Here is a 16091-nt window from a genome sequence, read left to right on the forward strand (position 1 = left end):
AGGAGATGCGGAATCCATCCCCGGGGCAGGATTTCTGAGAAGGGGAGTTATAAAAGAGCCACAACAAAGTCTCTGCCTCCCTCCCCACCCCCAGCTTCTGCTATCTCTCTGTCCATCTATGTCCCTCTCTCTCTCTGTCTTGTTTTCCGCCTGACACGCGCTGATAGAACGCTGCGAACACCATATCTGCTGCCTATATCACAGCATCTCAGTTCTGTGCGTAAGCCAGCTGCTTTGTGTGTGTGTGTGTGTGTGTGTGTGTGTGTGTGTGTGTGTGTGTGTGTGTGTGGTTACAACAGCAGCAAGTGAGAAAAGCAGAGAAAAGTTGAGTGTTGTTGGGCGCATTGAGTACAATACCGTCGGAATGTGGAATATAGCTAGGATTTATTGATGTAATTAACTTGTGTGAGTTTAAAACATGCTCGCATGCCAACTCCTGCAAAACTATCTAATTAAAACTTGCTGGAGAGATAGAAGTAAAATTATGATCTATGCCAGATTTTATTCTCAAAGCATTATAGTGGTGAAAAACAAGGCAGATGGGTTTGCCTGTTCCTTTAATGAATGAGTCTAGGCCTGTGTTTGAAACGAGACATCCTTTATCCCTCCTCACTCAAATGTAATTCGCCTAGAGGCTATTACTTTAACTGCTACAGTTCTTCCTCTCCAAATCAGACCTAGTTATATACAGTAGGTGACACAGTGACCTATAAATGACAGTTTCAAGGAAATGTCATAACAAACAGGTGTTGTCCCATGATCTCCTGTTACATTCCCCATAGTTAAAATAAGGAACACGCCCAGATTTATGACACAACTATACACACGTATAGGTGTAATAAAAGCCAATAAAAAGGCACAAGGAAAGATTGAGCAGATACACTAATTCCAGTTACTGGCATTATGTGTTTACAACTGAGGAAATCATGCAGCTACAGTACCTTACGTTAAAATCTTAGCATTGCTTCCTTTAGTGCCACAAGAAATCCATATACCAGAAAGAAGAATCAGCTTTACTTATTTTGTGAACAACACTGTTGTTGGTGTGGAGCTGGCTGATGCAGAGCTTCTGGCATAACGGTGTGAACAAGACAGAAGGTTGTTTGTCCCATTTTTTTGTTGTTGTTGTGGGATTTCTTTCTGCACATTCATTGAACTGTGGATGGGGACTCTACCTCTTCTGGGAAACCTGGTAGTGTTTGAACGCAGTCTTAAAACTACACATCTATCTCTCGTGCCTTATTAATTGGGTGTCTGGAACATCATATTATTATTTCTTGACCATTGCAGCTCATTGTGTTGCTTAATAATCACGTGTGTATGCGGCGTTGCACCATGAGAAACCCCCGGGGGGATCTGGATTTGGGATTCCTGGAGTGATTTCTGGAACAGGCCCTGTTGTTTGTTTACTTGAGGACTGAAGGCTGGGACAGAGTGTACCACCCTTTCCAAGATTTCTAGCTAAGACCGGGAAAAAGAGGGAAAAAAAGGAGGCTGTGGTTTTGGAGGGGCTCCAAAAGAATTTCCTGCGTACAGGGAGTGCCCAGCTAGAAGGGGACAAAAGGAAATGCCTTGAAAAGAGAGAGAGAGAGGGGGAGAGAGAGAGAGAGGCATCTGCACTGCTCATCTCATCCAGGACCGCTTTATGGCAGCACTATAATTCTTTCATTGAGAGATTGATGCCTTAGTTGCTCTCAGAAATTAATGAAAAAGACGTCAAAGGGTCAGATTTGAAATAAAAGAGTCCCATTAAGCTCATGTGTGTGGAGTGTGCAATCAGAATCTGAAATATGTAGAAGGGGCTATGGAGACGCCCCCCACCCACTCACCCACCCACCCTCTCACACCCATCCCGTTAGGCCTCTGAGGGGCAGTGGGTTGCTTTTTTGCATAGGTCACAATCCTCGGACTGTAGGAATTACTGCAGATGGCCGTACACCGACCGCATGAAGAGTACAGAGCTGTAAAAGAAGAAGAAAAAATGCACATATACGCTGATGAGGCAGCTGCATATTCCTTCAAAGCCATCTAAAAAGCAAATGAACAACGGGTCACAGGTGATGACATCGAAAGAATAAAGACCGCTCCATTGTCCCACACTAGCCGAGCTCCAAACAAGAACGCACCTGCACCACCTACAACAGGCCCCATTCAGGTTGGAGTCGGTTTATAGTCCCCTGGTATGACTTCATTGTGTCTGCAATGACGTCATTTTGTGCAAGGTCATCGAAGGCCACACACACACACACACGCACGCACGCACACACGCACACACACACACACACACACACACACACACACACACACACACACACACACACACACACACACACACACACACACACACACACACACACACACGGAATCACTTACTGAATGAGGGAATAGCTAGGGTTCAAAGCTTTCTTCTGGGTGACTGATGCACCCTGGGTATTATCCTTACACATCTGTGACTGAGTCAGGGCCCGTTTAGACAATGTGGGATATGAAGGCTTTCTCATTGAGGGGAGAAAAGAAAAAGAACTTGCAATGATGATCTGCCAACTCTAGAATTACAAGGCAGCTTCCAGGTAAGGCTTCCCCTCTGATCCAATGAAATATCGCTGTCTGGCACACATCACTATCAATGCTCTTATCTGACGGTAACCACAAAACCAGCATTTGAACGTTGCACGCACACACTAAATCTATCCGGAAATGTCAGGCTTACTGGCACAGCTCAGGATCAAGTTACTACTACAGTGTTTTAGAGGAAGTGTGCTAGTCTGTGTTTGCATATGCTCATGAGTGTAATGTTGTAGCATATTGAGAACCAGCGTACTATGAAATCTGTATTCATGCACCTGAGTGTGTTTTCGTCTGTGAATGTGTGTGTTTGTGTGTGCGTGCGTGTGTGTGTGTGTGTGTGCAAGTGCATGTGCGTGTGTTGGCAGCAGGCGCCTTCGCATGAGCGCATTTTAGACAAGGTGTTCTCAGTTAACAGCATTTCCCAGCCTATCCGCTGTTATAGCATAGACAGATTTATTACCATTGGCGCAATGATATCAGCCAGCTATTTCTGGGAGTCAGTGGAAAATCAAAGTCCATTTCGACGATCCTGATTATGTCATTTGCTCCCTCTGTCTCCGAGCATTTGATACTGATAAACGGATGGTGGCGGGCAGCGGTGGCCAGCGGGCCCCAGATAGACGGGCAGCATAAGATCAGTCACATTATCTGCCATGACGCAATCTAAAGGATGCTTGAGGCAGAAGTTCATCATGATCTGGACACTGGCATGCTTTAGTTTGAGCTGCACTTTCCAACAGTGGGAAAGAGACAGGTAAAAAAAAAGCTTACACTGGAGTGGGTATGTGATAGTAAAACCCCACATACTTATTTCAGTTAATGCAAATATCAAAGAGGTGCAGGTGACTCCTGCACATGATGGTCTCCTTTAGGGTGTTAATGGTTGCCCTCTTGATTGTACATGTACGGAGCCCCAGAGAAAACATTATCGCCGTGACCCTAAGGGGGGCTCAGTACATACTCCTACTACATTGTATAAAAGAATAGTTTGACATTTTGTGAAACATGCCTTTCTCTTGCAAAGAGTTAGATCAAAAGAATGATACCTGTCTGTGTGCTATCTATCATTCTTCCTAATTAGTCCAGGCATTATATAACCTGACCTCTCAAAAATTGCAACAGAAACCATTCCAACTGTTTTTGACTCATGAATATGTAATAAATAACATACTAAAAGTCTTAAGGAATCAAAGTGGTGGAAAGTTATTTTCTAAGGGGTTTCTTAACCATACCTTTATGTAAATTTTCAGCTTCCTAAAGTACTGTTTTATTGTAGAGGGGATATGTGCAAAATTGTTAACCTTTTCAGAAAAGCTTGAAACTTGGTACACTTATATAGTTTGGGGCTCTGAACATTTTCAGATATTAAGCCATTGCAAAATCAAATCATGGTTGCCATGGCGACCATTTTGCTTTCCGCCATAGCCTAATTATGCATTTTTCATCATAACTCCTGAACCAAACATAATACCCAAGGAACCCAGGAACAACAGCTGGCGTTGTAAAAACACTACCCCTTTTGTCCAAAGCGGCCGGTAGAATCCACAAAAACTGAAAGTTCCTCATAGCCACTTTAGACCATTTGCTATCATTATTATTATATCGTGTTTTTTCTTTCTAATGAAAGGCAGCAAGTCTGTGGAACCACACAAGTGAAGAATAAGATGTTGTGGATCAGCTGACCCTAAAATCTCAAACACTTGAAATTCAACTTTTCCAGTAAATGTTAAGGTGCCATGCAGCGCTTAGCGATGACACACTGGTAGCCCTGACGACGTCTGTGAAATGAACTTCTTTCTTTGACTTCTTCCTCAAAAAGCCATGACCCGTGCAGAGGGACTGACCCAATGGCACGGTGCCGGAGCGTTCCATTTCCTGTATTCCATTTTCGCAAGTTAGTAGCGATTGTGTCAAAATAGTTGTTGCAACATTGTGTCAGCTATATGCGTTTTGGAAAGAATAAGGGTTTTGAAATGTTACTGCTGCCGGTCTAGTCCTTGTGATGTGTGTCTCATAAATATCCCGAGCTGGAGCTCCCAGTTTACTGTCACACCGACTGAAATGTTGGTAAGTGGCCCGCGTTGCCCTTTCAGTTTGCAACATATCACAACAGCACAATACACTCATATTAGTGTATCATCAGGGCTATGCCAGGAAAATGAGAGGGGTGGAGAGAGATCAGCCTCCATTGAAAATGAGGTTTATCATCCCTCTCCTGTTGCCACACCAAATGCTTTCCTCCTCCTCCTCCTCTCGTGAACCTTGAGAAGGGCAGAACTGGGCACCGGCCCCCGTCAATGGCCCACTGTGTGATGCTATGTAAATATTGGAGCGGTGCCCAGAGTTGAAGAGTTTTGCTGGTCATTTGCTGGCAGGGCCAACGTCAAACAATGCCAGAAAGCAGGTCATAAAAAAATCTAAATCAAATAATGTCTTGGCAGTATATACAGTAGTAGGCTAATGCCAAAAAGATAAAGGTCAGGGCTATAGTGAGATAGGCGGACACATCTTTTTTAAGGGATGACAATCCATACCAGTGGTGGGAAGTAACTGGAATACATTAACTTTATTGTTACCTCAACATTTGAACTACGTCTTTTTCACTTGTGCGTTTCTGTCCGCTGATACTTTCCCTTCTACCCTGCAACATTTATGTGACACATTATGACTTTATTCGGATTAAGGGAATACACACAAAGCACATGATAACCTTGTGAAACAGGATTTATCATTACAAATGTTACAACCCAATACTGTATGAAAATATTTCCACCATGGCCAACTAGTAAATTAAAGGTCTACTCACATAATAATAATAATAATAATAATAATAATAATAATAATAATAATAATAATAATAATAATAATAATAATAATAATAATAATAATAATAATAATAATAATAATAACAGCAACAACAACAACAACAACAACAACAATAATAATAATAATAATAATAATAATAAATATAATGGAGTATTCTTATAGTTTGGTGTTGCAACTCCTTCTACCTCGTCCACCACTGATCTGTGCATAAGGTAGATGAAGAAAATAAGAATACATTGGCTATTTAAAAAAAGACACAAAAAACAGAACAGGTTGTATGAGGTATGGTGAATAGGTCACACACTTAACTGGAATAATGGTGCTTGTCAAATAACATTGTGGACAGCTTTGTGTATGTGAAAGGTTCAAGTTAATGGCACTGTGTGTTCTGCTTTTAGCTCTTCCCAGAAGGCAGCTGTGACAGCCATGCTATATATAGACTCCATGTGATATGCAGCCAGTAAGCATAGCTAAGTGCTGCATGTGCCCAACAAGTCACAACAGGTTTTAAACACCTACTTTCACACACGATCAAGCACCAATCATTGGTTTCTAAGCAACCTCCTAATTGACTAAAGAAGGACAAACACCTGTGAATTTTGACATAAGGGTGAATACGGGTATCATCGGGTGTATGAGATATAGTAGAATGCACACATGGTGCTTTGCATGGTTAGGTACTGTATACAAAAGTAATGAATACCAAGATAATCTCACCTGTTCTGCTTGTTTATTCACTTGTACAATTAAAAGCAGAGTCTTAAAGTGTGCAACTCATTCGTATTTCTATTATATTCTACATGTATTTTCTCAACCACCTTTCCCACACTGTATACCTGAGCAATGCTTACATGGTGCAATCATTTCCCAATAATGGTCGAATCAGTAGTGACTAGTAATCAGTTGTTCTTCCTTGTAAATTGACTGCAATGCTCCGCGGTGTTGTTGCACAATCGGTGTGAGCAACAACAAGCATGAACAAAATGTAATTTATGATGTCTCTCCACAAACCATAGTAGTAGCCCTACTCTACAAAAGGTTGCTAGTCAACAGAAAACACATTCATAAGTGTGTGTGATAGAGAGAGATACAGAGAGAGAGAGAGAGAGAGAGAGAGAGGGGGGGGGGGGTGCTAGGAAATGTTTACTGGAGGTTCGCACAGAAATGATCTTGCTCAACCAAGCTCAACAAACAAGGACGTTTTACAGTAATTTACAAATGTACTGCAGTTGTCAAATAGTGACTTTAAACAAGGCCAGTGAGCAGGTAGAGAGGCAGGAAGTGAAAGGTATAAAGGGCAATGATATAAACTAACAGGAATTAGATTGAGCCTGATTTGCCAGGAACAGTTCCAGCATATCTGATGACACAGTTCCACAGTAATTTACTGGATTTGAATGATACAGTGAAGTGTTAACGTGACACGGCAACAGCAGTGTTTCCTCTCTCAACCCTTTCATTGATGCAGTCATGAAAAGGGAACGTAATAGGTTGGAGTTTTTACCACACTAACTTCATTGTGTGAACCTCCTCATAGTGGCGCAGAGGTTACAATAAAACCTTTTGCTGATGTTGTTGACTCAAGTCAAATGTCAAAGTCAAAATGATTTCTATAGCACATTTAAAAACCATGTCAGTTAACCAAAGTGCTGTACATGATACAATACAAAATAACATATCAGTGAAAAAAGTAAAAGTTAGGAGTGTCAATGTATCAACTTGTGTTAAAGGCCAATGCAACAAAAGTGAGTCTTCAGCAACGTATTAAACTGTTCAACTTTACAGGGATCCAGGTAACTTTAGCTTTAGTAACTGCTATTACCGCAAATATTTTTTTATAAAATTTGGCAAAACATGCTAAGTTAAAAAAGAATAATTATACTAATACTTATACGATTGCCCTGCTCAGTGAAAATGCCGCTCTATGTTGAATATTCATTTTCACCCTTCTTTCTAGTTGAGAAGGTCCCACTTATTTCCCAGCGGGTTTTACGGGAAGCATGAGCTTGTGTATTTCTGAGTCAGTGTGGGAAACCTTAACAGCTGTCTTTTCCCCCTAAACAGTGGTTTTCGACCAACATGTTATCACGCAATGCCTTGTCTCATACCACTTAACTATGGCTGAGTTGTGCGTGTGAACTGAAACTAATCGGCTCTCCATGCATGTGGGTATTAGGCTGATGAATACATTCCAAAACATGGGAAAACATGTGTCCATAAAGGGGTTTTATATGAAGATTATGCAAAACCTTCTATCAATATAAAAAGGCACACGCATATCCTGTAAAAGCCAAATGTGCCATCGCCAAGCCTCACACTCATGGCCTCAGATGTTGGGCCAGAGACCTGTGGCATGCTACAGCAGCAGAGCACAAAGCTTTCTCAGCTCCAGGTCATTTGGTGCGCCAGCAGCCTCGTGTGATAACCATCTGAAGGGTTGACCTCTGGTATAAACGAAAAATACACAACTACTTCACAATGTTTAAATAAAAAGAAAAAAGATTGTACATCTAAGGGCACTTACACCTCCTTCCTTGCTGCACTTAAAGCTCCTTCTATTGGCTCAAGAGGTTACTGGACTTGGGGAAATGACAGTACGCATGTTTAAAAAGCAAAGTCAGCACGCTGTAATAACCAAATGGTGGTTTCCATGGGCACGGTGGTGGTTTCTTCCTCCCTCCATTGACTTGTCCCATGGGGAGACTTTGGATGCTAAATACATGCCTCACCATGATGACACAATAGATTTTCTGGAAACAAGTGGACTGTTCCTGGGTTATCCTAGCGATTCCCCTTCCCCCCTAATCCTGTCAGTGTTCTGAATCAGACAACACTTGACTCACCTCCGTGGACACAGCTGGCTCTTACCAAAGCCCATCAGGATCTGTGGCGGCAGGCCGTTACCCACAGGCCACCCCCCCCCCCCCCCGGCTCCAGCTTCCCTGGGCCGAGGTTTGGTGAAACTAACACCAAAACAGTCAACCACATTGCTTTCTGTGTAATTTTGTGTCTGATTTTCAGAGTAAAGGGAGTGAGTGAGTCTGTTAAAGGAAGTCAAAATGTGACATGACACCCATAGCCTGGAGCTAATCTACAACACAATCACCACCTGCGACCCACACTGGTCATGGCTGAGTCAAGCTGATGTGGATAGCATGAGCACTCTATCAGTCACACACATGTTGCCAAAGAGTAGTCTGTCTTTTTACACCAAGAACTAAAGTCACACTTGCCTTATCGGCCTTAAACATCTTATGGTAAGGTTGAGGTGAGGAGTACGTTAGGGTCACCAACGCTGGAGATAAGTTATCAGCTTTCTATGGACTATATGTATACAATATGTTTAACAGATCTTAGAGGTAATCCTTAAAAGCAGTGTTTATTTTTATTATTTATTATTAATTTTTATTGTGATCTTGATGTTCATTTCATTGACCCATATGGTGACTTAAACTTGTAACAAACAAAGTATATATTAGGCTATATATTTTTCCTTTTGTTTGTTTACTGTTGTGCTCCTATGTAAAGCGCTATATAAATTAAACATATTATTATTATTATATGAACCCTTGTTTGATTTTTGTCTGAAGGCAATATGTTGAGCTGGGTGTTTAATGAGGAGATGGAGCCTAATGTCTTGGCAAGATGTATTAGAAAACACACAGCAATGGGGACAGATCTACAATGCATCCAACAGAATTGTTTAGGAAAGTGAATGTTTTGGAATGTCCACCTCTTTGTGGTAGCCTACATTGTATTATGATGTGTCACGTGTTAGGCTACTTGTCTTGTTAACCCCATATGGGCTGGGCAGAGGACATTCAAATACACCAAATCAATCAATCTAATGAGTTATCTTTGTTGGAATTTTCAAAACATTAGGCCTATATGAATATAACTAATGGTTTCCAAATGAATTATAATGTGGTTGTAAGCAGACACAATGACATTTTGTCTTAGGTGTTTTAAGTGTGCCAACAGAGATCAACATTCAAGTAGGCTCAGTCTAGGTTACAAGTTGTCACATGTAATGGCATGTTAACAACTTGTATTTGGAGAGGGCTGTCTTTAATAAGCATGTCTGGATATTACAGCAACTTTAGAACAACCGCAATTGTGGTGATTAACAGATACAGATGATAATAATAATAGGCCGTTACCCTTGGATACCAGCTGTTGCTACTATAAACAACTGTGAAGCCCATCAAAGTCTGGCGCCCTCTATGGTAGAGCCGGTGATCTGCATGCGGGCTGCTGTTACTGGGAATTTCTCAGAAACTGACTGAATCATTACCTCACACATGAAAGGGAAAGAGCGAGCGAGCGAGAGAGAGAGAGAGAGAGAGAGAGAGAGAGAAAGAGAGAGAGAGAGAAAGAGAGAGAAATGCCTAGGCCTAATTTTATGTGATCTTCTAATTCTGTGACCGTTCCTTAGCTAAATAAGAGAGACTATAAGAAACTAAATAGACACTATAGGCTACCAAAGGTAGCGTAAATGAGCGCTGCTTGGAACTCCACCTTAACTTGGTTTTGGAGGAAAACGGCAGGGGGAGGGGGGAGAGGAGGGCGGTCGCTTCTCATAGCAGGAATCCTTGAAAAAAATAAATAAATACATGCTTCCTGTCAATCTGCCAAGTGAGAGAGAGAGAGAGAGCTTTACTGGAAAGAGCTGGCTCCTCCTCCGCGGACCTGTATATTCCCTCCCCTCCGCCAGACAGCTCTACTAGTAAACTCTGAGCGCACCCGGCAGCACACAGAGAAAAGCGCACTCACGAGTCAGTAACATTTGTTGCCGAAAAGAAACCCTCAACCGTGAACAAGACATCTACTTGGATTAATACTCAACAAGAAAGAGCGTAATTGGGAGACACATTGAAGGTGAGGATCTATTATGTTATTCATTTGTTTTTCGTTCTTCTTTTCTCTCCCTCTCTCTCCTCTCATTATGTTGAACCAGGATTTTTAAAAGTGGAAAATTGATACAAACGGCCAAGGTATTTAAAAAACATTTTTTACCAAGTGATGGAGTTTGTTCAGTAAAGCCGGCTGTGGCGTGCGAAATTGCGCAATTATTCTAGGATTGCGATGTCCTTTTTCCTGGAACTGACCGTGGTGGTGAGTCCCGAGGGCGGATTACACAAAGAAAAAGTTTTCCCCGAAATGGCTGGAAGTTCAATGGAAGCGTTTGTAGTAAAAAACCAGCTCCTCTGAAAACATAGCACAACGTTTTTTCTATTTGTTTGTTTCAAAATAAGACACACTTAACACACTCTAGGGCAATGTTCCCATCATCACCATCGACGTTTCAAAGGTATGATGTTCACAGCTTCCACATCTGGAAAAATAGTTTCCGATAGAGATGCTTGAAGAGTCAGACTAGCATGCAGTAAAACAGACCCTGGCTATCGCTACTACACTTTAAAAAAAATGCTTTTTAAAAAATGTTCCACTCTGATCTCCAACTCACGCCTTCCCTCTCTCTTGTCTCTCCCCAGGTGTATCATCCCCCAGACAGACTTGACCTCTCTGTGCCATCCTCACCTCGGTTTGACCCTTCCACATCTTCTCCTCTCTGTCTGTGTGGTGGCCCCAGTGCTCACCCCCCAGGCTGCCTAGAGAAGCGGGCACAGCGCCATGGTAACCCACAGCAAGTTTGACTCCGCAATGAGCAGCAGCCTCGTGGACTCCAACATGCGGCTGCCTCAACGCTACAAGACCTTCTCCTCCAAGACCCAGTACCAGATGGTGCTCGCCACGCTCCACAAGCTCCAGGAGAGCGGCTTCTACTGGGGCTCCGTCAGCGGGAAGGAGGCCAACGCCATGCTGGCCTCCGAAGCCACCGGCGCCTTCCTCCTCCGCGACAGCTCCGACAACCGCCACCTGTTTGCCCTCAGCGTCAAGACGTCGTCGGGCACTAAGAACCTGCGCATCCAATCCGACAACGCCTCCTTCTACCTGCAGACCGACCCCAAGAACGTCCAGTCCGTCCCCCACTTTGACTGTGTCCTCAAGCTGGTCACCCACTACATGTCTCAGAGCAAAGGGAACACGCGCGGTGGGAATACCTACTACATTTACTCAGGAGGGGAGAAGATCCCGCTGGAGCTCAGCAGGCCGCTCTCCTGCAGCTTGTCCACCTTGCAGCACTTGTGCAGGAAAACGGTCAACGGACATTTGGACGTTTCTTCCAAACGAGAGCAGCTGCCTCATCCTCTGAAGGAGTTCCTCCAGGAGTATGATGCTCCCATCTAGACTGACACTGTTGATAAGGGAACAGGACTTCTAGTAGTGACAACCGACTGCTTTTCAGAGCAGCAGCTTGTGGACAACGTGCTTTCTGTCTGAGGAGCTCAAGACAGTCAAGCGCCCTGTGATGGAGCTTGTCAAAAGGAGCAGTTTAGTGTACTGTTGAGATGTGAGTAGGGGCATCACTTCCAGGAGGAGACACTGGATTGAGGACTAATCTGAGAAAAGGGTGCCACCAGAAAAAAAAGGCCGGCAACATTGCTGTGATCTGGTTGTATGAAAGAAAAGAGAACCCTGCCGCTTCCTCTTCCCATGACGTAGGACTTACTGAAAACTGAAGTGTGGCTCACACTCAGCTGCCTGCAAGTCAGTCTGATGACACACAGGTTCCCTTTGCCGCTGCTAACCAACGTGCCATGAGGCTGCCCAGCACACACCAGCCTCACACTGTCCAGCATTCATTCAAAGCTGGACTGATTTTTTTTTTTTTCATTTTTATATGTTGTTGGATTGATCATCCTGGGTGCGTTAGATGCGTCCTCATGCATATCCTGGAATCTCTGAGTCAAATGTGGGCTTTAGGCTGTCAGACAATGGAAACTTAGTAGAGGAGAAATGAGTGGACACTGAGGGCCCTCCGGAGAAAAAGACTGAATCTCCTCTCACCTTGAATCTCTGGTCTTCAAGGTGTTTGAAGACCAGAAAATGTATAAAGACGTCACGTTACTGAAAGTAAGTTAAGAGGAAGGGTTTAATGCCAAACTTGCCTGAACCAGACAATAGTTTGTTGGAACACACCCAACGTGACTGAATCCTACACAATCCTATAATAGACTAGTACCACTGTTGAATTATTGAGCTTTTTGTTTTACGTGGCTCCAGCAGTGAGGTGAAATATGAACCAAAAGATGAGGTAGTTTTTTTTTTGACACAGACAGGATGGCTGTGTGCTTTACACATGTGAATGTATTAGATATGGTATCTGTCTATTCTTAACAAGGAGAAGAGTTAACATTTGTCTTATTTTTCATGAGTTTACATGAGTGAAAATGGAATGGTAAATGTGTATTTTTTTGTCTTTTATAAAGATGTTCTTTCTGCCAGCCAGACAACTGGCGGTGGATGCTTGAAGATATTTGAAAAGTTTTTGACGAAGCGAGAAGACAGATCCGAACATTTGCACTTATTTATATTTGTATGAACATTTCATTAATTTATAATAAAGAGCACTATTTTTCTAAGAAATGAAATCTCTGTATTTGATCTCTCTTTTTTTGGAAACTTGAATCTTAATTTCCAGTTAAGATTGGTGGTCATTTTTGTTCTTATTCAGTTGCTTCACAGGTCAGGCCACAAGTTCACTGTGTTTCACCTTCTGCTGCAACCCGTGTGTGTGTGTGTGTGTGTGTGTGTGTGTGTGTGTGTGTGTGTGTGTGTGTGTGTGTGTGTGTGTGTGTGTGTGTGTGTGTGTGTGTGTGTGTGTGTGTGTGTGTGTGTGTGTGTGTGTGTGTGTGTGTGTGTGTGTGTGTGTGTGTGTGTGTGTGTGTGTGTGTGTGTGTGTGTGTGTGTGTGTGTGTGTGTGTGTGTGTGTGTGTGTGTGTGTGTGTGTGTGTGTGTGTGTGTGTGTGTGTGTGTGTGTGTGTGTGTGTGTGTGTGTGTGTGTGTGTGTGTGTGTGTGTGTGTGTGTGTGTGTGTGTATATATACAGGGCCGACGGACTGGGGGGAAAAGTGATACAGTCGTGGCAGAGGGGGGCCCATTAAAAAAATAAAAAATAAATGTAACAAGCTAAATGTGGGGCCCCGATCTTCGAAGGCACTGAACAATGCCGTTCCAAAAAAAGAAATAATTGACTGGCTCGTGATAGGCATTGGGAAAGACATGTTCCAAAACTACCTGTATTTAAAAAGAAATCAAGCAAGTAGGCTAATAATAACCATTAATGAATTATAGGCTATCGCATCACAGTAGGCCTATTGTCCACAATAATCACAGCCCCCCCATCCATAAAGTGTATGGTCTATTATTTGTATTTAGTGTGTCTGCATAGTATTGCACCAAAACAGTAGAAGTTTTCTTTAATTGTGTTTTGTACTGTCTGTAAAATTTTACCTGCACATAGCAAACAAAATTGCACAACTGTATTCAAATAAACAGTTGTTTATTTCTATAGTGCCCATCAGGACTTTTTGTATAGGGGCCCAGAATTTGGTGCTATGCCCCTGTGTATATATGTGTGTATATACAGTATCTCACAAAAGTGAGTACACCCCTCACATTTCTTCACATTTTTCTTTATATCTTTCCATGGGACAACATTGAATAAATGACACTTTGATACAATGTAAAGTAGTCAGTGTACAGCTTGTATAACAGTGTAAATTTACTGTCCCCTCAAAATAACTCGACACACAGCCTTTCATGTCTAAACTGCTGGCAACAAAAGTGAGTACACCCCTTAGAAAAAATTTACAAATTGGGCCCAAAGTGTAAATATTTTGTGTGGCCACCATTATTTTCCAGCACTGCCTTAACCCTCTTGGGCATGTAGTTCACTAGAGCTTCACAGGTTGCAACTGGAACCCTCTTCCACCCATTTATGACAGCATCACAGAGCTGGTGGATATTAAAGACCTTGCGCTCCTCCACCTTCTGTTTGAGGATGCCCCAAAGATGCTCAATAGGGTTTAGGTCTGGAGACAGGCTTGGCCAGGCCATAACCTTTACCCTCAGCTTTTTTAGCAAGCCTCTGGTCGTCTTGGAGGTGTGTTTGGGGTCGTTATCATGTTGCAATACCACCCTGCGGCCCAGTTTATGAAGGTTGAGTGCACGTGGTCAGCGTCGTACACAGAGGTTGGCTTTGGAAAATAGGCCTATGAATACTGCCAGCATTGCTGAAGGGCTTGAAGGGGTGGGGGGTCAACCTGTCAGTGCTCAGACCATACGCCACACTCTGCATCATACTGGTCTGCATGGCTGTCATCCCAGAAGGAAGCCTATTCTAAAGATGATGCACAAGAAACCCCACAAAAAGTTTGCTGAAGACAAACAGACTACGGACATGGATTACTGCAACCATGTCCTGTGGTCTGATGAGACCAAAATACATTTATTTGGTTCAGATGGTGTTAAGAGTGTGGAGCGGCAACCAGGTGAGGAGTACAAAGACAAGTGTGTCTTGCCTAGAGTCAAGCATGGTGGTTTGAGTGTCATGGTCTGGGGCTGCATGAGTGCTGCCAGCACTGGGGATCTACAGTTCATTAAATTCTAACATGTACTGTGACATACTGAAGCAGAGCATGATCCCCTCCCTTCATAAACTGGGCCGCAGGGCAGTACTGCAACATGATAACGACCCTAAACACCCCTCCGAACGACCACTGGCTTGCTAAAGAAGCTGAGGGTAAAGGTTATGGACTGGCCAAGCATGTCTCCAGTCTTAAACCCTATTGAGCATCTTTGGGGCATCCTCAAACGGGAGATGGAGGAGCGCAAGGACTCTAATATCCACCAGCTCCTTGATGTCGTCATGAATGGGTAGAAGAGGGTTCCAGTTGCAACCTGTGAAGCTCTAGTGAACTACATGCCCAAGAGGGTTAAGGCAGTGCTAGAAAATAATGATGGCAAAACAAAATATTGACACTTTGGGCCCAATTTGGACATTTTTTCTTAGGGGTGTACTCACTTTTGTTGCCAACAGTTTAGACATTAATGGCTGTGTGTCGAGTTATTTTGAGGGGACAGTAAATTTACACTGTTATACAAGCTGTACACTGACTACTTAACATTGTATCAAAGTGTCATTTATTCAGTGTTGTCGCATGGAAAGATATAATGAAATATTTGAAGAAATGTTAGGGGTGTACTCACTTTTGTGAGATACTGTATATATATATATAAAGGAGCTTTTAAAGGTTCTCTTATAAAGATACATTTCATAGGAGACACCACAATCTTAGTTTCGGCCTCTGACAGAGCAACACAAAACGTCTCATTCTTATTTTCTGATCTGATAACTTCCTCCTTTGTTGAGGAGCAGCTGCAGCAAAATACAGCAGAACTATGAACCAGCGTCATGACATTCTAGAGAAGTACTAGGTGACTCACTGGACTCTCCGTGGGCGCTAGTGTGACCTGGCATGCACATACACAATGATGCAGCTGCCAACATGCATAAGAATTCTCAGAAAAGTCCCTAAACATTATACTTTTAACACACACATTTAGCTATATACAGGCTTTGTCAACGTGTTCAGTTTTAGTTCAAAATGTATTCTTAGATGAGTTGTGTTTACCGTTACTTAGGAGGTCATTTAGCCGAGCCCTGCCAGCTCATTAAAAATAACTTGTTCTTTAGTTAAACAACAAAGTGTCTGGCTTGCTGTCTCTTCACTGTCTGAATTCAGTAAACAATACCACAGAACAATTGGATGCCCCCTCCAACCAGCTACA

General features: G+C 42.8%; 1 protein-coding gene across 1 annotated transcript; it reads left to right on the forward strand.

Moving 5' to 3' along the window:
* The first annotated feature begins 10137 nt into the window (after window positions 1-10137).
* On the forward strand, window positions 10138-12865 carry socs3a (suppressor of cytokine signaling 3a). The gene is made up of 2 exons (XM_080044664.1): window positions 10138-10272; window positions 10890-12865. Exon 2 carries the CDS (start codon window positions 11029-11031, stop codon window positions 11644-11646), a length of 618 nt encoding a protein of 205 aa, XP_079900790.1. The 5' UTR covers window positions 10138-10272; window positions 10890-11028; the 3' UTR covers window positions 11647-12865.
* The last annotated feature ends 3226 nt before the right edge of the window (window positions 12866-16091 follow it).

This window comes from Ammodytes marinus (assembly GCF_949987685.1).
Source record: "Ammodytes marinus genome assembly, chromosome: 16".
Taxonomy (NCBI): domain Eukaryota; kingdom Metazoa; phylum Chordata; class Actinopteri; order Uranoscopiformes; family Ammodytidae; genus Ammodytes; species Ammodytes marinus.